Below are 23,182 nucleotides of genomic sequence, written 5' to 3'. Positions count from 1 at the left end.
TCGTGACTGCTCCGCGGATATAGGCTGGAGACCCGAATTCCAGTCCCAGCCGAGTCACACTTTGCTGTGGGACCCAGAGCAAGCCTCAGAACCTCATTTTTCTTCTCTCACTGTCTTATCAGAATGTAAGGGTATATTATGCTGCTCTCTTATTCATCTGATTGCTGCTCTGGTTTCCTGAGGGTGGATGTTTGCGTCTTTTCCATGCCTTCTGTTTCTCACAGTTCTTAGCACCTCACAGCCTGGATGTGCTTAGTAAATTCTGGCTGGCTGATTAAAAAAAGTGATAGCTAACATTTATGGAGCACTTACCACATGCTTCATAAATATCTCTCAGAATTCTTGCGCCAATCCACAGAAGTAGGTTTTATTATTAGATCCACTTTACAGATGAGAAAATTGAGGCTCAGAGAGGTCAAGTCACTTGCTTGGGGTCACAGATATCTGAAAAGGGTAGAGCTGGGATATAAACTCATGGTGCTATGTGACTGATTGTATATTTTGTAGGATTATGTTCCATGGCAGCAGTCCAAGCAGGAAACCAAGCCATCTACTCTGCCTCCAGTCCAACAAGCCAACAGCCCTCATACAAGCAAAATGAAGACTTTGACTAGGGTCCAACCAGGTGGGCGGAGGCACCTGGGAGCTGGTGTGGGGGTTGGAGACAGGATAGAGTGGCTGCTTTTGGCTCTTGGTGACACCACTTATATTAGGGTAGGCTAACTGATGTAATAAACAATGCCCAAATTGCAAGTATTGATATAGAAGTTTATATCTATCTCATTTATGCCACAGTACATTTGTGGATCTGAGGAAGGAGGGATTCTGTTCCACATGGTCATTCAGGGATCCAGGTTCCTTTGACCTTGTGGGTCTGATATTTTGTAAGGTCTTGAAGTCTTCTGCTGGATACTTTTGCATCCAGCTGGCATAGAGGGAAGAGAGAGAACAAGAACATGGACAATTATGTGGGCATTTTTTTGGGGGGCGGGGGTCCAGATTTGAAGTGACAAATGTTACTCCTACTCATGTTTCAGGGGCCATAATTTAGCCACATGACCTCTGCTAACCACAAGGGAAGGTGGGAAATGTAGTCCATCTGTTTTTCCAGGAGGAAAAGAAAACAAGGTTTGGTGAAATCATAGAATAAACTCTGCCACATCATTATCATGCTTTACAGGGGAGTTCCGAGGCCTTGGGTCAGGCTCAGGCAGACATGGGGTCAGATTTTGGCTCTGCCATTTACTCACTTGGAAAAATCATTCATCTCTCTGAGCGTTGGTTTTCTCATTTGTGAAATGGGGACACTAATACCACCTAGGATTGTTGTGAGAATTAATAACAAATATTTTGTAATATTTCTTTGGTATCCTGAAATGAACTTCATAGACAATCTAGCATACTTACGTGTACACCTATGTATAAAATCACTCATACCACCTCATTGCCTCTGAGTAAGTAATGTTAGATCAGCTCCCCTGTGGGCAACACTGAAACACAGAAAGGAGATGGGAGAGTAGAATGCCAAGTTGCCCTGCATCTCACTACCTTATTTTACCTCACTGATGCTGGGTGGGGATAGAGGCTCAGGCTCCCACCAGGCCCTACTGACATAGGTAGGCTGGGGGAGGGGAGTGAAGCCCAGAGGTGATGAGTCCCACCTCATGACACTTCATGAAATCTTGTCACTGCTAGACTCTGTTGACACTACCCTAGAGAGAGAGTCAGAGCACTGTCTTCTGCCAGGTGGGGGTTAGAAAATGACCTCCCCACTCATCCCTGCCAGCACTATCCCAGCTGGGGAATCAGCACCACCAAGCAGGGAATGAAGGATCAGCTACCTACTGGACACTGCCAACACTTCCCAGTGAGGAAAAGGGAATAAATCCATACCAATATTCCCAATAGGTTTTTCAGAAAGTGGAAAAACAATTCAGTGGAGGAAGAAAGCCTTTTCCATGGGTGGCGCTGGAGCAATTGGACACCCATAGGCAAAAAAAAAAAAAAAAAAAAAAAAAAAAAAACAAAAGAAAAAGAAAAAGAAAGAAATGATTTAACAACGAATATAAAAATTAGCTCAAAGAGAAAATAAAATAGAAATCAAATGTAAAATGTGAAACTGAAAAACTTTTAGAAGAAAACAGGAGAGAAAAATCTTTGGGGCCTAGGGCCAAGTGAAGAGTTCTTAGGTATCACACCAAAAGCTTGACCCATAAAAGAAAAATAGATGAATTGGACTGCATCAAAATTAAAAATTTTGTTCTGTGAAAGACTTTTTTTTTTTTTTGAGAAGGAGTCTCGCTTTGTTGCTCAGGCCGGAGTGCAGTGGCGCGATCTCAGCTCACTGCAAACTGTGTCTTCCGGGTTCAAGCGATTCTCCTGCCTTAGCCTCCCGAGTAGCTGGGACTGCAGGCGTGTGCCACCATGCCTGGCTAATTTTTGTATTTTTAGTAGAGACAGGCTGGTCTCGAACTTGTGACCTCAAGTAATCTGCCCGCCTCAGCCTCCCAAAGTGCTGGGATTATAGGTGAGAGCCACTGCACCTGGCCTTATGAAAGACCTTTTTAAGAGGATGAAAAGACAAGCTATAGACTTGGAGAAAATAGTTGCAAACCATGTATCTGACAAAGGACTACTATGTAGAATATATCAGTAACAGTAAAAACTCAACAGTGAAACAGACAATTCAGTTAGGCAATGGGAAAAAGACATGAAGAGACATTTCACCAAAGCAGATATACAGATGTCAGATAAGCACATTAAAAAGATGTTTGACATCATTAGCCATTGGGGCAATGCAAATTAAGCCACAGTGAGATATCACTGCACACCTATCGAAATGGCTAAAATAAAAAAATAGTGATAACACCAAATGCTAGCAAAGAGGAGAAATCAGATTGTGCGCAGTTGCTGGTGGGAAGGTAAAATGATGCAGCCTCTCTGGAAACGAGTGTGGCCGTTTCTAACAACATGAAACATGCACTTCCTAGTAATCCGACCCAGCAGTTTTACTCTTGGGCATTTATTCCAGAGAAATGAAAACTTATATTCACACAAAAGCCAGTATGTGAATGTTCATAGCAGCCTCGTTCATAATACCTCAGAACTGGAAACAACCTTGAAGTCCCTCAATGGGTGAATGTTTAAACAACCTATTGTGCATCCATACCGTGGAAAACTATACAGCAACAAACAGGAAAGAACTACTGATATATTCAACAACTTGGATGAATCTCCAGAGAATTATGCCAAGTAAAAAAAAGCCAATCCCCACAGTTACATACTGGATGATTCCATTTATATAACTTTCTGGGGATCACAAAATTATAGAAATGGAGAGCAGATTAGTGATTGCAGGGGTTAGGGACAGAGTTGTGAGGAGGGTGGTAAGGGGAGGGAAGTGGGTGTGCCAGGCTGATCTTGAACTCCTAACCTCAGGTGATCCACATGCCTCAGCCTCCCAAAGTGCTGGGATTACAGGCATGAGCCACCACGGCCAGCCCCTCCGTATTATTTCTTAAAACTGCTTGTGAATCTGAACTATCTTGTAATAAAAGATTTAATTTAAAAAAAGATAAATTAGGGCTACTACCAATAATGAAAATAAATACTCATTATTAAAACTGCAAATCTTCCTTAAGCATTTAAATTCAACTTAAGAATCTTACAATTTTTATAAACACTTGTAAGGGGGTTTTGGAACTTGGTTAATTAAATTCTCCTAAACCTTTTAAGCCACATCTTAAAATTTAACGTATTCATTTTCATTTTCAAATGGTTCACTTGTCTGATTAACAAAAACCATTGGGTATTTACATAATTCTTGTATATCTAATACTTAAACTTCTAAATATGGGTAATCTGGCCGGGCGCGGTGGCTCACACCTGTAATCCCAGCACTTTGGGAGGCTGAGGCAGGTGGATCCCCTGAGGTCAGGACCAGCCTGGCCAACATGGCAAAACCCCATCTCTACTAAAAATTAAAAAATTAGCTGGGTGTGGTGGCGGGCACCTGTTATCCCAGCTATTCAGGAGGCTGAGGCAGGAGAATTGCTTGAATCTGGGAGGCAGAAGTAGCAGTGAGCCGAGATCTCGCCATTGAACACCAGCCTGGGCAACGGAGCTAATAAGAGTGTCTTAAACCTTTCAACTTAAATCTAAATCAAAATCCCACTTACAGTTTTAAAATTAGAATCACAAGATTAATCTATTAACTTTAAAATTAGAATCACAAGATTAATCTATTAATCATTCTATCTCTTATATGATACAACTAAAAACCGGATATATACAGGTAATTTATAAATTAAACACAAAATTAATTTACTTAATCATCTCCATAGTTAATGCCAGCATTTCTCAGGATGAAGGACATTGATCTATTAAAGAGATTAGTATCTCTCCCAGATGAGCTGGGTTGTACCTGAAGCAGGGATTTTGGTGGGGACTGAGAGTACAGCTGGATCCACCTGGGTGATTTGTCTCATGTCATTGCAGAACAGGCAGAGAGGAAACAGGGATTCTAAGAATATGCCCCCCAAATGCCTATACTCTTATCTGGCAGAACCACAGCTCTTAGAGTGTTTCAGAGACAGCCAGTTGGAGTTTTGCATAGCTGCTGTGCCTTCGTCTGGTGTTGTGGTCCCACTTCTCAGGTCACTAGAAGTAAGAGTAACAACTGGTAATGTGTATCCAGCACTGAATATGCATCAGGCACTATTCCAAACACCTTTAAGGTATAGTAACTTCTTTCATCTTCAGGAAGACTCTATGAGGTGGGCGTGATGATTATTCCCATTTTATAGGTGGACGAATGGAGGGACACAGAGGTCATTTGACTTGCTCAAGGTCACGCAGCTAGTAGAAGGCAGAACCTGGAATTTTTAAAAATTTATTTTTATGATTATATATATTTTTTGAGATAGAGTCTCTGTCACCCAGGCTGGAGTGCAGTGGCGCGATCTCGCACCACTGCAACCTCCGCCTCCCGAGTTCAAACGATTCTCTTGCCTCAGCCTCCCAAGTAGCTGGGATTACAGGCGCCCACCATCATGTCCATCTCATTTTTTGTATTTTTAATAGAGACAGGGTTTCACCATGTTGGCCAGGCTGATCTTGAACTGTTGACCACAGGTGATCCGCCCACCTTGGCCTCCCAAAGTGTTGAGATTACAGGCGCGAGCCGCCATGCCTGGCCAAGAGCCTGGATTTAAACTTGGACTGACTGGCTCATTAGTTCTTGTTCTTAACCCCTACCCCATCAGGCCTTCTGCCAGCCAGGTTGGTGGGACAGCAGGGATTTGGATTCAGGCCTGCCAGACTCTGGTCTTTCTGCTGTCCTGTGCTGCAGTAGCTACTGGAAAGACACAAGGAGTGGGAGTTCCCGACTCTCTTTCTGACTGGACATTTGAGAGCGGGGTTCCTGGCTGCCCCGCCCTCCCCTCTGTCCATGTCCATAGTTACTGCTTTCACCTGGGCTTGTCCCTCCCTTATATTGAGGCCCCGAGTATGTCCTGGGAGCTTAGTGAAGGGTGTGAATTTCACCCTCAGTCTAGTGTCACATTATAAGGCAGTCAGAGGGTGGAGCTGGGGTCTGGCCCTCCTCTCATTAATGGTGCACTCCCGGGAACCTGGCCTCAGGCCTTCCTGGACCCTCACTCTCTCCCTGTCCTTTCCTGTCTACCCCTAGTGTTTCACTTCAAGCCCACTACGGTGGTGACAAGCTGCCAGCCGAAGAATCCAAGAGAACTACATAGAAGGCGGAAGTTGGACCCTGGGAAGATGCATGCCAAAATCTGGTTAATGAAGGTATGAGGCACATCTTCCCTGGACACTGGGCCCAGGACAGGGACGGGGATGATGGCTGTAGCAAACATGTGCTGAGAACTTTGTGGGTGCCAGACTTGACTCATTTCTTCCTCACAGGAACTGTGTGAGCACGCTTATCCTTGTTCCTATTTTACAAACCGGGAAACTGAGGCGCAGGGAGATAAATGACATGCACCAGGTCACACAGCCAGGAAATGGCAGGATCAGGGGTCAAAGCCAGTTAAACAAAGCGTTTGCTGTTCTGTTTAAGACTCAAGAAATAATCAGAATTGCTTGTTATTTTGTTGCATTAGGAACACGATCTAGTGGCTTATTTATCTTAAAATTTCCAGCAACTTGGCCGGGTGTGGTGGCTCATGCCTATAATCCCAGCACTTTGGGAGGTCTAGGTGGGTGGATCATTTGAGGTCAGGAGTTTGAGACCAGCCTGGCCAACATGGTGAAACCCCGTTTCTACTCAAACTACAAAAATTAGCTGGGTGTGGTAGCACACACCTGTAGTCCCAGCTACTCGGGAGGCTGAGGCAGGAGACCGGCTTGAACCTGGGAGGCAGAGGTTGCAGTGAGCTGAGATGGTGCCACTGCACTCCAGCCTGGGAGACAGAGTGAGACTTCATCTCAAAAAAAAAAAAATTCCAGTAAATTAAATTTTCTTACAGTGTACTTTGAAGCAAGCCTTAGAAACTGACAATGAAAATTTTCACATCAATCACTACAATTGTAGGTAATTAATTTCCTCGCTATACATTGTTTTATGGCTTCTGTAATTATCTGAACAATGTTTCAAAGTATTTGAAATGCCTAAAGGAAGACAAGTCCTTAGCATACATAGCAGAAAGTAAAATACTAAGTATTATAAAGACTACAAAATACTATAGAATAATTCTTCAAGAAAATTTTTAATAGCTCAATGAACAATGACTACTATATAAAGAACAAGGGAAAATATAATTTGCTTTGAAACCTTTTTTTCCCCTTTAACCTTTTATCTTGCAAAATGGTTTAGAGGTAGCCCAGTATTCTTAAAGGAGGAACTCATATTTCTCTTAGTTTTTAAAAAATTTTTTTTTGAGACAGAGTTTCACTCTGTCACCCAGGCTGGAGTGCAGTGGCAAGGTCTCAGGTCACTGCAACTCCACCGCCCAGGTTTGAGTGAGTCTCCTGCCTCAGCCTCCTGAGTACTGGGATTACAGGTGCCCACCACCACGCCCAGCTAATTTTTTGTATTGTTAGTAGAGATGGGGTTTCACCATATTGGCCAGGCTGGTCTCCAACTCCTGACCTTAGGTGATCTGCCCGCCTTGGCCTCCCAAAGTGCTGGGATTATAGGTGTGAGCCACCGCATCCAGCCATTTCTGTTATTTTTATCCTAACTTTAGAGGGGTTTAGGTGTTTTTGATTGATGTAGAAGCTGAACGTGGACAATTTGGCTCTAAAACTTGTGCTCCTAACCAGTCCAGTTCTTAATACTGTCTCTTGCAATCTTTCATACATTTAATGAATCAACAAATATTGATTGAGCACCTACCATGTGCCAGGTTCTATTCTGAGTATGAGGGTTCACCAGTAATGTGACCTCTGATCTTAGGGGACTTCCATTCTATTGGATGGGGGAGACTGACAATCAACAAGAGAAAGATATTTGAAATGAGGATAAGAGCTAAAGAGAAGCCTAAGAATAAGGTTAGGGGGCTGGAGGCACGGAGGAGAGTGTGGCAGTAATTGTTTAGGTGCTAATGAGAGGCTGCTAAGGTGGGTGACATTTGAACTGAAACCCTAGTGCTGCTGTTTCAGTGGGCCCAGGACTTGGAGAATAACATTTTTCACAAGATACTTCTGGGTATTTTGGTCTGGAGATGTGGAGACAAGATAGTGGAGTGGCTAGGAGGCAAGACTTCAAGGATGACAGCTCTGCTATGTGTGACCTTGAATAAGTTACTGAATTTAATCCTTGGTGTCCACATTGATTGATTGAGACAGGGTCTCGCTGTGTCATCCAGGCTGGAGCGCGGTGGCATGATCATGGCTCACTGCAGCCTGGACCTTCCGAGCCCAGCTGATCCTCCCACCTCAGCCTCTCGGAGTAGTTGGGACTATAGACATGCACTATCATGCCCAGCTAATTTTCGTAGAGATGGGATCTCCCTTTGTTGCCCAGGGCTCTAACTCCTGGGCTCAAGTAGTCCTTCCACCTTGCTCTTCCAAAGTGCTGGGATTACAGGTGTGAACCACTGTGCCCGACTGCTGTCCACTTTTATAAAGTTGGCCTAATAATAGTGCCCATCTCTTAGTCTTGCTGTGAGGGGGACGTGCTGATGGGCGGCAGTGCGCATGAAGGGCTTAGTACAGTATCAGCCACATGGCAAGCACTCAGCACATCAGCATGATTACGTTATATGAGAAATAAAGGAGCCGAGGGCTAGGAAGGGGTCGTTTTTAGTAAGGGACGGAGAAATGAGGAAGTACAGGAACAAATAAAAGAGCAAATATTTATGGCAGGGGTAGAGGGTTAGAGCCAGAGACAGTCGTATCAGCTATTTTTCACTGAGTGCACATGAGTGCACTCTCACTAAGTGGCTTGATTGTGAATTTCATCTCATTTATTTATTTATTCTTTGTTTTTTTTAAAGACAGGGTCTTGCTCTGTCACCCAGGCTAAAGTGAAATGGCACAATCATAGCTCACTGCAGCCGTAAACTCCTGGGCTCAAGAGATCCTCCTGCCTCAGCCTCCCAAGTAGCTAGGACTATAGGTGCACACCACCATGCCCAGCTAACATTTTAATTTTTTAAAATTGTATTTATCTATTTATTTACTTTTAGAGACAAGTTCTTGCTGTGTTACCCGGGCTGGAGTGTGGTGGCATAATCTCAACTTACTGCAGCCTCGATCTTCTGGGCTCAAACATTCCTCCCACCTCAGACTCCTGAGTAGCTAGGACTGTAGGTGTACACCACCACACCCAGCTAATTTTGTTTACTTTTTGTAGAAATGAGGTCTCACTATGTTGCCCAGGCTGGTCTTGAACTCCTGGCTTTGAGTGATCCTCCCATCTGGGCCTCGCAAAGTGTTGGGATTACAGGCGTGAGTCACCGCACCTGTCCAATCTCATTTATATTTTATGGCAGTTCTCTAAAACAGATACTAGTTTCCTTACCTTTAGAATGAGTATAAGGAGGCTCTGAGACATTAACTAACTTGCCCAGATTCTCTTAGATGGTAAGTGGCTGAGCTGGGATTTGAACCAAGTTGTGTCTAGGTTCAACATCCAAGTCTTAGTCACTACGTAGTTCAGCCATGCCTTGCAGTTTTAAGGCTACTCAGTTCTCGTTTTAGCATAACGGAAAGACAGACATTGGGATTCAGAAGTCTGGCTTTCCAGTTCCAGCCCTGGCACTTCTTGACTGTGTGACACTGGGCAAGTCATTAAACTCTCTGAGCCTCCATTTATCAGCAAAATAGAGTTAGTAAACATAAAGCTGTTGGAGGGTGAACAGATACCACGTGCCACCTGCAGAGCAAGGCACGGCACCTGGCCTGGCATGTAGAGGGCCCTCAACAATTGTTATTGTTACTGTAGGTTTTATGCACCTGCTGGGTGTAACCTTAGGGGAGTCACTTAACCCTCAGACCCTCCTTGTTCCACAGGGGGCTGTTGTGTGAAATGAGAGTACTCATTTGACTCCGCGGCCTGCCAGGAAATGCTGACGTTTATCATCCATTTTTGCCTCCCCTGCTTCTCCTCCAGACATGGTGGTCGCTCTGCCACCTTCTTAACCTACCTGGGGCGTTTATTATTATTATTATTATTATTGGGACAGGAATCTTCCTCTGTCGCCCAGGCTGGAGTGCAGTGGCGCGATCTCGCTCACTGCAACCTCCGCCTCCCAGGTTCAAGCGATTCTCCTGCCTCAGCACCCCCAGTAGCTGGGATTACAGGCATGCGCCACCACGCTCGGCTAAGTTTTGTATTTTTAGTGGAGACGGGGTTTCACCATGTTGGTCAGGCTGGTCTCGAACTCTTGACCTCGTGATCGGCCCACCTTGGCCTCCCAAAGTGCTGGGATTACAGACGTGAGCCACCCCGCGCGGCCCTTATTATTATTTCTATATTTCATTGATTCTGAGAAGCCATTGATATGAAGGCACATCTTTATTTACCCACTAATAATATATTTGTTGATTAGTTGGTGACACGCCACCAACTGTAAGATGCACCCGCACCTCAGGGATGTGAAATGATGGGTACACGTGCGTTTCCGAACGGATGAGAGTCCCGGAGCTCCCGGGCGGCGCAGACAATGGGGAACGGCCGCCCAGCTTGGGCCGCGTTTACCGGCAGGAGGCCGCACGGGGGCGGGCGTCTGGCGGGGCTGGGGCGGCGGCCCACGGGCTTTCGGGGGCTCAGGCCGGGCAGGGCGCAGCGCCGCCTCTACTCTTCCCTCCGCCCGCAGACGTTGCTCAGGAACGGGAGGGCCGCTCTGCGAGAGCTCCAAAGCCATGAGAACTTCCTCACCAAGCTCAACGAGGAGCTGATCGAGACCATCCAGGATATGGAGAACAGCACGACCCTGAACGTGCGGGCCCTGCTGCAGCAGCAGGACAGCCTGGCGGTGAGACCCGCGCCTCTGCGCTCGGCGCCGGCCGCGCCCGCGGCATCCGCCCGCCCTCCGTCCCGCCCTCCGCGCACTCGCGCGCCCTCTCCTGCCTTTCCCCGCCCACTGCACGTGGTGCTTCCTCCAGCTGGAAGACGCGTTTCTTCACCCTTCACTCCCCTCACCTGGGCTTTGCAGGAGGACCGAGATGGGTTTCATCCCAACGCGCCAGCACTCACGGGCCAGGAGACTCTTAGTTATAACTTTGCCTCCCCGAGCTCTGTGAAATGCGCCACCATAGCACCCGTCCCAGAGGGGGTTCACCTGGCACATACTGTACCGGTGCGGCAGAGGTCGCTGCTACCACCAACAGCATTTGCAAACACCTCTGCGTGTAATAGCAAGCGATCTGTATGTCTTTATGTAGTCCTTACAACAACCCTATGGGTGGACACTGTTATTGTCCCGATTAGCCTCTGGTCAGGTTTCTGGGAGTGAGGTTGGGATTGGGGACTCCTCTGAGGAAGTGCTGGGTGGCCGCCTCTGAGAGCCAGCAGAGCCTGTGGGTGAGTTGACTCCACCCCTCCCGCAGACCATCATCGACATCTTGGAGTACTCAAACAAGAAGAGGCTGCAGCAATTGAAATCTGAGCTTCAGGAGTGGGAAGAAAAGAAGAAATGCAAGATGAGCTGTAAGAATCCCTGGCAAATTCCTTGACCCTCCCCCCTGGCACCTTGGGGAGGTCAGCAGCAGAGCATTCACCTTGCACTTGCCATTCAGAAACCCTCAGCCCCATCGGCTCTCTTCTTGGCAGATGGGAATGCTAAGATACAGAGCGAATAGCATAGTTACCCAACACTTAGCTCTTTCCAGGCCCCGTATCTGGGTCTCTACCAATGTCTGCATTGTTACAGGCGCACACTCAGTCATTGCAACTACTTGGAGGCAGGGAAGCTGTCCTCCCATTTTACAGATGAGGAAACCGAGGCTAAGAGAGGTGCAGTAGCTTGTGGAAGGTTATATAGCTAGGAGCCAGAATCCAATCCTAGCCTGGCTCTGTTTCCTGCCAAGGTCCTTCTGGGAGTCAGTGGCTGGGCTGGAACCTAGGTCTCCTGGCTTCCATCCTGCCTGGCCTGTGGTTCCTTTTCCCTGAGCAGACTACACACCTGCTGAGCAGAGGGGTGGTGGATCAGTCAACCCCAGACATTGGGGATCTCTCTCTGGAGGAAGACAGGATAGACTTTGTCTTAATCCTGCCATGGGTTGTGTCTTGGGAGCCACTGTCACCCCATCTGCCTGGTCTCACTTCCTTGAGTGTGTCTCTGAGGAGACTGAAGTCTGGAGAGGGACAGTCTTGGCGAGGGCCACACCGCAAGTCAGTGGCAGAGTGGGGACTAGTCTAGGGATCATGCACCAATTCCCTTCCTTTTTCCTACCCAGCATTGCCTCTTCTCCTGCAGGGGTGGAAAACCCTCTAGAGCCTTAACTTTTAACCACCTCCCAGCCCTGTGTGAGCTCGCCTCAGCCCAGACCCCAGTTACTGGCCAAGGAGACCTTGCCTCCTGGGCCTCCGGGGGCCCAGGTGCTTGAGGGAAGGTCTTGCCTCCTGTCCCTGCTGACCTCCCTAACCCCTCCCCAGATCTTGAGCAGCAGGCAGAGCAGCTGAATGGCAAGATTGAGAAGACCCAGGAGGAAGTGAACTTCCTGAGCACTTACATGGACCATGAGTATTCCATCAAGTCTGTCCAGATCTCCACTCTTATGCGCCAGCTGCAGCAGGTTAAGGACAGCCAGCAGGTAGGGGAGCCCCTGCCCCTCTCCCACCAGACTGTGTGGGAGGCAGGACTGGTGGCCAACACCCTTCTGCTGGCTCCCAGGATGAGCTGGATGACCTCGGTGAGATGCGCAGAAAGGTCCTGGAATCCTTGTCCGACAAGATTCAGAAGAAGAAGAAAAAAATTCTGAGTTCTGTGGTGGCGGTGAGTAGCCAGTTGCTGTGTGGGAGCGGGGATCCAGGTCTCACCCCCACCCCGCCCTCTTCCCCATCCTCTGCCTCCAGGCCCACTGAGCCCCATCAGTCTCTACCATGTTCTGCTGCCCAGGAAGAGGCACCTGGGGGCCAGACCTCTTCTTCCTCCGCAGGAAACCCAGCGTCCCTATGAAGAGGCTCTCCTACAGAAGATGTGGGAAAGCCAGGACTTCCTGAAATGCATGCAAAGGTTCAGAGAAGTGCGTGGGCAAGGAAGGTGGTGGTCCCTGTAGGGAAGCAGTGGATGGGCAGTCCCCACGGCCTGTGGGAATGAGTCAGGCTTCTCCTGATCTGGCGCTCAGGAGGTCTCTGACTCTGGTGTTGGCCTCCCTCCTTGCCGGTGCCATGACTGTCACTTGTCTTTCATCTGGGAAGGCGATTGGCACTGACCTAGGCCTTGCCTCATTAGCCAGCATTGCTGGCTAATGACCCATTTACAACCATCACCAAACATCACCTATTCAGCCATTAACCACTGTGCATCTTTACCCCTTGATTCTTGTCACTGCCCACCACCCATTATCAGTGTTAATGAACTTCACCATCACTGCCTTCTTGAATTAATTTTCATTATCTTGCCTCTTCACTGGTTTTTAATGTGCATGCCCTTCACTATCTCTGCCAGCCTCTATTCATTCCCGTGATTGAGCATTCCCCGCCATTTTGTAACCTGTCTCCATTCTCCATGATCCCTCACCTGTTTCAGCACCACTGAATATTGTCCCTAACTTGGAAGCCAGCCGCACTCTGCATGGGGAAGTCCCCTCTCTCAAGTCCAGCAAGTCCCAGTGACAGAACCCATACCATTTCTCCAGATAGCTTTGCTCCTCGTTCATTTTGGCCTTTCTCCCTTTGGTTGGGGGCCATTTGGCTTCTCCCTTCTCCCCTGCTGTGCCTTTCCTCTCAGTTTATTGACCAGTTTGAGGAGAACATGCCCGTATTAAGGGCCGAGGTGGAAGAGCTCCAAGCCCAGACCCGGGAACCCCGAGAGGTCATATTTGAGGATGTTCTGCTTCGGAGACCCAAGTATGTGATCTTTTTGCCACCGCCTCTTAAACCAGCCACACTCTGAGCTCACGGAGGCTCTCTGTTCTTGGGGAAGGCAGCCTGGTGTGGATGGCAGAACCCTGTACAGGGAGGGAGGGGCGGGCCTGGGTTTCCACCTTGGATCTGCCACTGACCAGGGGCAGATGTGACCTTTCCCATCTCTGCAAAGGCCTCCAATTCCCATCTGTACACAGCAGGCTGGGTGGTGTAATCTCTGAGGGCCCTTCTAGTTCCCAGATCCCATGTGTCAACCAAGTGGGTACAGCCTTCCACTTTTGGGTTTTTGAGGAAGGCAGAGTTGAGTGGGGTGGTTGGCTTCAGGGAAGAATAGCCTGGAAGACACTCCACAAGGAGAGAAGGATGTCCTGTTCACTTGGCAGGTTTCTGGGCCCCAGAAACCAATTCTTTGCCTGCCCTTCCTTGGGGCAAGCCCTCTGCGGTTGGGTTGGGGGTCCCCCAGGCTTACCTCTCCTTGATGACACCACAGGACCATGTGTGGCAGAGCCTAGCATTTGCAAATTCTTTAATTTTTCTTCTTCATCTGTCTCTCCCTCCTGTCCTTTTCCTTCCTTCTCCTCTCCTATCGCCATTTCTTCCTTTTCTTCTATTTCTAAACCGCCCCCCGCCCCCAAAACAAAATACTATTGGATTTATGAAGTGCCTCTGAATGCCAGGCACCATGTGAATGAAAACAGTCCTTGGTCCCGCCCTCATGGAACCAAAGAGGGAACTGGACATGAGTCGATAATGAGCCACAAATAAATGTGGAGTTGCAGCAGAGCCCAGAGCTGCTGAGTAGAGTACATGCCACTGCGAAAGTGACTCTTAGGAGCTGGGTGCAGTGGCTCACGCCTGTAATCCCAGCAATTTGGGAGGCCAAGGCAGGTGGATCACGAGGTCAGGAGTTCAAGACCAGCCTGGCCAAGATGATGAAACCCTGTCTCTACTAAAAATACAAAAACTAGCTGGGCATGGTGGCGGGTGCCTGTAATCCCAGCTACTCGGGAGGCTGAGGCAGAGAATTGCTTGAACCTGGAAGGCGGAGGTTGCGGTCAGCCGAGATTGTGCCACTGCATTCCAGTCTGGGTGACAGAGCGAGACTCCATCTAAAAAAAATTTTTTTTTAATTAAAAAAAAAAGAAAAAAGCAACTGTTAGGACAGCAAGTCTGGGCAGTCAAGGAAGGTTTTCCTGAGGATGTGACATTTGAACTGAGGCTTGAAGGGTGCATGGAAATTCACTAGGTGAAGGAGACCGATGGGGTAGCTGAAGGAAGAGCAATTCTACGGGTGGTGCTGGGGTCTCCGGGGGGCGCAGTAAACAGTCACTTGTCTTTACCTGAGCTCTGAACACGGTGAATGAGACTGAAAGCGGTAAGGTGCATGTGGGCCAGGTTATCACCTTTATTCTGGTAAAGCTGATTTTAGAGACTGTGTTGGCCTCTGAATAGTGAACCCAGAATTAGGCAAATTGAACCACCCGATCGTGGTGGAGCTGGACCCACGTGGAGCCAGGCCTTGGGGCAGAGAAGAGTGGAGTCCTTTCGGGTTTCTTGCTGCTGAGAGAGAAAGGGACTGGGCTCCCTGTGTCCCCTTCCTCTCCTCACACTCACCATTCTGGTGGTCATACCCCCTTTCCAAAAGCAGAATATAAAGGGGCAGAGAGAGGCCAGGAGCAATACACTCATGGATGCCCTTCCACGTGGAAGGGAACACCAGGAGCAAGGAAGCAGATTTTCCCTCCTAAAAAGTAGAAATGGCACACTGTTAAGCAGAGCCTCTCCAACTGGAACATGCCCAGGAAACACCTGGAGATCGCGTTAAAAAGCAGATTCCAAGTCAGTAGGTCTCAGTGGGGCTCATGAATCTGCATTTCTTTTTTCTTTTCTTTCTTTCCTTCCTTCATTCCTTCCTTTCTCTCTTTTCTTTTTCTTTCTTTCTTTCTTTTCTTTCTTTCTTTACTCTTTCTTTCTTTATTCCTCCCCTCCCTCCCTCCCTCCCTCCCTCCGTTCCTTCCTTCCTTCCTTCCTTCCTTCCATCTTTCTTCTTTTCTTGAGACAGAGTCTAGCTCTGTCACCCGGGCTGGAGTGCACTGGCGCCATCTCAGCTCACTGCAACCTCCGCCTCCTGGGTTCAAGTGATTCTCTTGTCTCAGCCTCCCGAGTAGCTGGGATTACAGGTGTGCACCACCGTGCCTGGCTAATTTTTATGTTTTTAGTAGAGATGGGGTTTTGCCATGTTGGCCAGGCTGGTCTCAAACTCCTGACCTCAAGTGATCTGCCTGCCTTGGCCTCCCAAAGTGCTGGGATTACAGGTGTGAACCACCATGCCCAGCCTGATTCTGCATTTCTAGGAAGCTACCCGGTGATGCTTATGTTACTGCTCTATGAACCAACCACATGTTGAGCCTTGAGCTGTGAAGGAGCTATGGTTGGAAGGAACTTGGCATTGACACGGAGCTGAGTGAGGCCAGAGTGATTGGAATGCAGAGTGACAGGGAGAGTGGCGGGAGGGGAGCAGGGCAACTCAGCCCCTAGGGACCTCCATGCAGTGCCCTATAGGCCCAGATTTTCTGCCTGATCCCAGAAGCAAAGGATCTTAAGCCACATGATCAGATTTGTATTCCAAAAAAGTCAGTTTGAAAAGAGCATGGTGGGCTGGGCGTGGTGGCTCATGCCTGTAATCTCAGCGTTTTGGGAGGCCAAGGTGGGAGGATTGCTTGAGCCCAGGAGTTCGAGACCAGCTTGGGCAACATGGTGAAGCCCCATCTCTACAAAAAATACAAAAGTTAGCCAGGCATGGTGGCGTGCGCCTGTAGTCCCAGCTACAGTGAAGGCTAAGGCAGCAGGATTGCTTGAGCCCTAGAGGCAGAGGTTGTAGTGAGCCAAGATGGTGCTACTGCCTTCCAGCCTGCGTAATAGAGCAAGACTCTTTCTTAAAAGAAAAGAGCATGGGGATGAGATTGGCAAGGAGCCAGAATGGCAGCTGGAATTCTAGTGGGTGTGAGGGCAGTTGTCCAGGGGAACATGGGAAGTGGCCTGGCCAAGAGTGTGGCAGAAGAAATGGGAGAAATAGATAGATTGGAGAAATATTTAGGAAAGTAAGAAGGACTTGTATGACTTGGGAAGTACAGGAAAGGGAGGTATCAAGAATAACCCCTGGGTTCCTGACTTTTGTAATGGGGTGGTGGTGATGTCAAATGCAGAGATTGGGAAGGCTGGGGCGGGGTGAGGGATGTGTATGTAGGCACAGTCAGAAGTTTACTTGGAGGCAGGCATGGTGGCTCACACCTGTAATCCCAGTGCTTTAGGAGGATGAGGAAGAAGGATCACTTGAGGCTGGGAGTGAGGCTGGGAGTTCGAGACCAGGGGGACAACATAGTGAGACCTCCATCTCTACAAAAAATAAAAAAATTAGCCAGATGTGGTGGCACGTGCCTGTGGTCCCAGCTATTTGGGAGGCAGGAGGATCGATTGAGGAGTTCCAGGCTGCAGTGAGCTGTGATTGCACCACTGCATTCCAGCCTGGGTGACCGAGTGAGACCATGTCTCAAACAAAACAAAACGAAAACCATACAGTTGACTTGGACAGTAAGTTTGATTTATATGAGGTGCCAAGGTGGAGTCATTGGGTGGGCAATTGACAAGATGAGCGTAGACCTCAGAGGACAGATATTGGCTGGAAGTAGAAATTTAGGTGTTGCCAGCATAGAGATGAACTTTTTTTTTTTTTTTTACTATTATTATGAAAAATTTCAAATATAAAGAAGAGAGAATGATATAATGAATAGCCAGTTTTGCCCATCTAGATTTAGAAATTGTTTTTTTTTTCCATGTTGGTTTCATGTTCATTTTTAAAATAGTATTTGTAAATTGCAAGTATCCTGACATTTCCTGCCTAAATACTTCATGTGTATCAGTAGATTATTGAAACCATGAGAGAGGATGGTCTCCTTGGAAGAGAGAAAAGAGAGTGAAACAGAATGTAATCCTTCAGCCTCTTAAATGTTTGTGCTGGTCCCTGCAATGGGGAATATATTGCTGATGGGAATCCATCTCTCTTGCTACTTTCATGGAAATAATAATGCCTGTCATTTACTGAGCACTTATTACCTGCTGGCATGGTCTCATTTAATCTTTCCACCAATGACTGAGGTTAGAATATTAAACCCATTTGACAGATGAGGAAACTGAGGCTCACCTGGGGTCTGGCACTTAATGAGTGCTTTTTACTTAAGTGCCAACTGAAGGAGTGAGGCTGGGAGAGTAGAAATAGCTTGCTCAAGGTGACACAGGTCAAAGTTATCAAACCTGTCATCCTCACTCCAAAGCCAGTGGTCATCTTGAGGGCCCTCAGCATTTCAGAGCTGAGTTCCTGCTCCCTCTTGACCTCAGACTTGTCAGGGGAACATTCGTCCTGCCAAACTCATTTCTTTTCCATTTTTGATGTGTGTGTGTGTGTGTGTGTGTGTGTGTGTGTATGCTTGTGTATGCACAGTTGGGCTTTGAGGTCACAGATAGGTCACAGATTGTATTTTGGGATTGCCCCCCAACCCAAGTATGTTCCAGAGTTCTAAAGAGCAGGGCTCCTCTGAGCGGGTGCTCCCACACCGCCACCTCTGGTCTCTCATGGCCTTCTGTGCTGCCTCCCACCAGGTGCACCCCAGACATGGATGTCATCCTCAACATTCCTGTGGAAGAGCCACTACCCTTCTAGATAGCAGTGCCATGGGCCGCCCTCCCCTCCTACTCTCTTCCCAGCACCTGGAGCCTTGGATCATTTACTTCCAGGACCGGATCTCCATTCAGACCCTGATCTACAGTCTCCCTGCTCCCTCTGCCCTTCCTCCCTCTTTCTTTCCCTCCCTCCCTCCCTCCCTCCCTTCTTCCCCCCTTCCCTTCCCTCCTCCTTCCTTCCTCCTCTCCCTCCCTCCCTCCTTTCTTTTCTTCCTGTGGTTTTTTCCTCTCTTCTTCCCTTCTTTCTGGTTGGTGCTGCTGGGCCAGGTGGGAATTTCTGATTAAATCTGCTATTCCTTTTTTAACCCATAAAACTGGATTTACATTTGCTTTTTTGCCAGTGTCTCGGGGTCCCCAGCTAGGCCTTGCAGAAGATGTGGTGGGAACGGACTTCGTCTTATGATAAGGGGCGGGCAACTGTGCTAACTGCATCTGGGGCTCAAAACTTCTCCAGAAGAAGTGCTGGAGCAACCCCCTGCCTGAGTCTCCATGGCTCAGTGGCTCTGGGCCACTCCCTCCTGGTGCAATGGGAGCCCAGCTTCTCTCCAATCTGTGCCCAGACCTATTGAGGGCATTGTCGGGGCTGACAGGCTTATTGATTTTAATACCCCTGGGAACTTGCTAGGCCTTCAGTGCTTGGAACAACTCAGAAGGGCTACTCTGGCTCCAGAACTTCCTGAAGGCTCAGCTGCAACTGCCCTTGGGCCTGCATTGCAGCTGAACTTCTCCCTGTGCCCAATCCTGCATATTTCTGTCTTCCTCAGTTGTTGATTCCAAGAGCACTCATTAATCAACATTCTGCACCCTACACTCCATCTCAGAGTTGGCCTTTCTGGGCCAACTACTAGATTGCTACAACCCCCAAGAGGCTCTGGTCACTCACAGATCCACTTTGTGTTAAGATACTTGGTTACAGGTAACAAAACAACCAAGTCACATTGGCCTAAACTATGAAGGGCTCAGGTCAATAAATAGCTTAGGTGAGGCTTTATCCAGAAATCAAGTGATGGCACCAAGGACTTGGTTTCTATTTATCTACTTTGTTTTCTGAGGTGTTGCCCTTTTCTTCAGGTCAGCACTGCTTGTGGCCCCAATATGCCAGCATCTCCCAGGGTTGTACAGGTCCTTGTACATGTCCTGTTGGAAAGAGAGAGACTGGCTGTGTCCCAGAATTTTCAGCCAGTGTATTAAGATTCACTGTAATTGGGCTGGGCACAGTGGTTCACGCCTGTAATCCTAGCACTTTGGGAGGCCGAGGTGGGTGGATCACTTGAGGTCAGGAGTTCAAGACTATCCTGGCCAACATGGCAACACCCTGTGTCTACTAAAAATACAAAAATGAGCTGGGCGTGGCAGCAGGTGCCTGTAATCCCAGCTACTCAGGAGGCTGAAGCAGGATAATTGCTTGAACCTGGGAGGCAGAGGTTGCAGTGAGCTGAGATTGTGCCACTGCTCTCCAGTCTGGGTGACGGGGGATGAGACTCCGTCTTAAAAAAAAAAAAAGGATTCAGTCTAATTGAACCAGCTTATATTACACGCCCACCTTGAGCCGGTGTTGGCGGTGGAGCGTGCCTGCTGGTTTAGTTCAGGTCACGGGCTCTACTTTGGAGCAGGGAAGGGATGGTTAAGGTGGAACACGTGACCTAGGCTGAGCCAACAGATACTCCCCAGAGCCATATGGATCTCCAAGCAGAAATGGACCATATTGAACACAATAGCAAACACTTCAATGGAACCTACGTTATGCTTTACATATATCAACTCACTACACCCTCGCAACAACAACCCTGTGAAGTAGGTATTGTTTATTGTTATTTTCATTTTACAGATGAAGAAACCAAAGGATGAAAAGGCAAAGTGATTTTTCAAGTCACCAGGTTACTAAGTGGCAGAGGCAGTTTGCTCTTAACCACTGTACAATCAGGAGCTCAGCTGAGCAGGAGAGAGCTGAACTGCTAAGTGCTGGAGTAGCTGATTAATGATGGCCGGGCATGGTGGCTCATGCCTGTAATCGTCACACTTTGGGAGGCTGAGGCCAGTGGGTTGCTTGATCTCAGGAATTTGAGACCAGCCTGGACAACATGGTGAAACCCCATCTCTATAAAAAATATAAAAATTAGCTGGGCATGATGGTGTGCACCTGTAGTCCTAGCTACTAGGGAGACTGAGGTGGGAGGATTGCTTGAGCCCAGGAGGCGGAGGTTGCAGTGAGCCGAGATCGCACCACTGCACTCCAGCCTGGGTGACAGAGCGAAACCCTGTCTCAAAACAAAAAAAGTCAAAGCAAGTAATAGCCAAGCCCCAATCTCTTATTATTACAGTACAAGAAAGAGGCTAAACCAGAGAACCTGGTTTGTTTTATTTTGTAGAACACAGATCCACCTGTTCTAATTTCCTCATAGAATGAGGCCATCTGGGGGGGGGGGGGGCGGGTGGATGGGCACAGGTGTGGGGTTGGTCTCACTGCAGAAAAGCTTCCAACAAAAAGGCTCCTGCAGTTGTACGGACCTGGGGGCCAGGGATGGGGTGGGGAAGGGAGAGTGGGAAAACTTCTGAGTCAGCGTGGAGGAAAGTGTCTTCAAGGATTCTCCACTCCCCATGATAAGGAGGTCCTGGCCGAAGGCCTACCCCACTGCAATGAAGACGTGTCTGAATGAAGACTTGGGTTGGGAGCGGAGATGTGTGTGAGAGGTCGACTGTCCAGGAGGCCTGAGTCTGTGTCTGCAACTGTCTTTAAAGACTGCAACGCATCAGCTGTGCACGACTCAGCTGTGAGGCCTGCCAGGTAAAACCTGTCATTGCCTGTGTTTGGGCTGAAAAATCACACATAGGTTTTTAGCCAGGAGCTGGACTTTTTGTGAAGGGATGCATGAGTTCAGAGGAGGAAAACCAAGAAAGGAAGCCTGGACATAGGTTCCCTCGCATTGCACGTAGCCCTCATGCCTCTGAATGCGCCAGAGAGTGACCGTGCACATGTACAGCATCTGTACATGGGTGTCTTCCCAGGCACTCAGAGCCGCGTGCGCAGCTCCCACAGGCAGATACACCTGCATGCACATGCACATGGATGCATACTGGGACTGTTTCTTTTCTTTTTTTCTTTTTTGAGACAGAGTCTTGCTCTGTCGCCCGGGTTGGAGTGCAGTGGCACAATCTCTGCTCACTGCAACTTCTGCCCCCGGGTTCAAGCGATTCTCCTGCCTCAGCCTCCTGAGTAGCTGGGATTACTGAGGCCCGCCACCATGCCCAGCTAATTTTTGTATTTTAGTAGAGACGGGGTTTCACCATGTTGACCAGGCTGGTCTCCAACTCCTGACCTCAGGTGATCCATCCGCCTTGGCCTCCCAAAGTGCTGGGATTACAGGCGTGAGCCACTGCGCCCGGCCCACCTATCATTCTTTATTGGAGTAGCGGAGGGCAGCAGGAGTGAGAAGAGGTTTATGGGAACCCGAGGTTGAAGGGGAAATCGGCGCTGGATATCACCTTTAATGGGAAGGACAGGCAACTGGGACGTCTCCAGAGCACTTAATAAGCTTTAGAGGTACTATTTAGATGACCAGACATTATTATTATTTTTAATGTAGTTTTTATTTTTATAGATTTACGGGGTACAAATACATATATTGCATAGTGGTGGAGTGGGCTTCTAGTGCCCCATTACCCGGATAGTGAATGTTGCACCCAGTAGGTAATTTTTCAACCCCCACCCCTCTCCGCCTCCCATCGTTTGTAGCCTCCAATGTCTATTATCCCAATCTATACCACACATTATTTTTTAATTTTAGTAGGAGTTGGTTGAAAACCCTATTCTGGGGCTCAGTGAGTCCGGCTAATTGGGTAAAGGGAAGTTTCATGGAATTTCCTGTTCCCTAAGACCCACGTCTGTGTATCTTGTGAAGTGTGAGTCTGGACCTGGCTCTCTTGTGTCTGGGACGCCAATAGACATTGGGAGGTCTTTGGCCCTGAAAAGTGTCTGCTGTACCCGCGTTTAGCCAACGTGTGCGACCTCCAGGGCGCGGGTATACCGAGTGCTGCCGGCAGATGGCGGTAAAGACCGGCGCAAATCAATCGGCCAAGCGCTTCAAGGGCGGGCTGCGGGGCGTGGGGGAGCGGTGTGGAACGCATCCTGGTTGCAAGTCGCCAAGGGCGCATTTTATTGCAGAATTCGCAACTGGAGATGACCGTTTTGGCCTTTAGTGTGGCGAAAGAGAGAGAGGCCTTTGTTCTGCGCGCATCGCTAGTGCCCAGTCCCTGCCTACACGAGCTGGCTTTGAGCCCCCTCTCCCAGCGTTCAGCTCCTGTCCCCATTTCTACTCCCTCCAGCCTTCCTTCTTCGCGCCAACCAAGCTTATTTCCTGCCCGGTCTTTGCAGGGCCGGTGGGTCATCAGCTTTGCATGTTGTCCTCAAGGTCTTCACGTGGCTGGCTTATCATGCAGTCAGCTCTTTTCCTTTCTTAGAGAGGTCCTGCCTGACCACCATTTCTAACCAGGTTCTTCCTCCCCATCACTTTCCATCTATCACTCTGTTTTATTTTCTTTGTAGCTGTGATCACTACCTGATTTTACACATTCATTTCGTTAATGTTTATTACACATTCTGCTAGGTGAAATAAGTCAAACACAGAAAGACAAATACTTCATGTTCTCACGTATACATGGAATCTAAAACAATTGAGCTGCAGTCAAAAACCACCAGGGATCATGACAGACGGGGGGCAGGACTAGATTGCAGCTCCCACTCGGACGGACAGAGCAGCGTGTGGAGGCTCGCATCATTAAGTTTTGCTTCAGAAGGACTGCAGGAGCGCATTAGGGAAGCCAGGAGAACCCACAGACCCTCTGAAGGAAACGGACTGCTCCTTGAGGAGGGCTGCCAGAGGCCCAGAGCGGCCACAGGGAGAAGGAAACCCTCCAGCTGAACTTTGTAACAATTTGAACTGATCAAGA

The 23,182-nt window shown here is 48.4% G+C and overlaps 1 protein-coding gene across 5 annotated transcripts in view; it reads left to right on the top strand.

Annotated features, from left to right (window-relative positions):
- C20H20orf96 (chromosome 20 C20orf96 homolog) overlaps nt 1-18,549 on the top strand; it is a 44,283-nt gene extending 25,734 nt beyond the window's left edge. For 4 of the 5 annotated variants that reach the window (XM_054674966.2, XM_063802787.1, XM_016937242.4 and 1 more), the window contains 9 exons: nt 508-625; nt 5,690-5,808; nt 10,284-10,442; nt 11,017-11,116; nt 12,065-12,222; nt 12,303-12,404; nt 12,568-12,654; nt 13,362-13,480; nt 18,155-18,549. In XM_054674966.2, coding sequence (XP_054530941.1) covers nt 598-625; nt 5,690-5,808; nt 10,284-10,442; nt 11,017-11,116; nt 12,065-12,222; nt 12,303-12,404; nt 12,568-12,654; nt 13,362-13,480; nt 18,155-18,215 — 933 coding nt within the window. In that variant the 5' untranslated portion in view covers nt 508-597 and the 3' untranslated portion in view covers nt 18,216-18,549. The remainder of the gene's footprint in view (nt 1-507; nt 626-5,689; nt 5,809-10,283; nt 10,443-11,016; nt 11,117-12,064; nt 12,223-12,302; nt 12,405-12,567; nt 12,655-13,361; nt 13,481-18,154) is intronic. The other variant, XM_016937245.4, reaches the window with a different exon arrangement.
- The last annotated feature ends 4,633 nt before the right edge of the window (nt 18,550-23,182 follow it).

This window comes from Pan troglodytes, chromosome 21, assembly GCF_028858775.2.
Source record: "Pan troglodytes isolate AG18354 chromosome 21, NHGRI_mPanTro3-v2.0_pri, whole genome shotgun sequence".
Taxonomy (NCBI): Eukaryota; Metazoa; Chordata; class Mammalia; order Primates; family Hominidae; genus Pan; species Pan troglodytes.
This window is presented reverse-complemented; position numbering and strand designations above follow the sequence as displayed.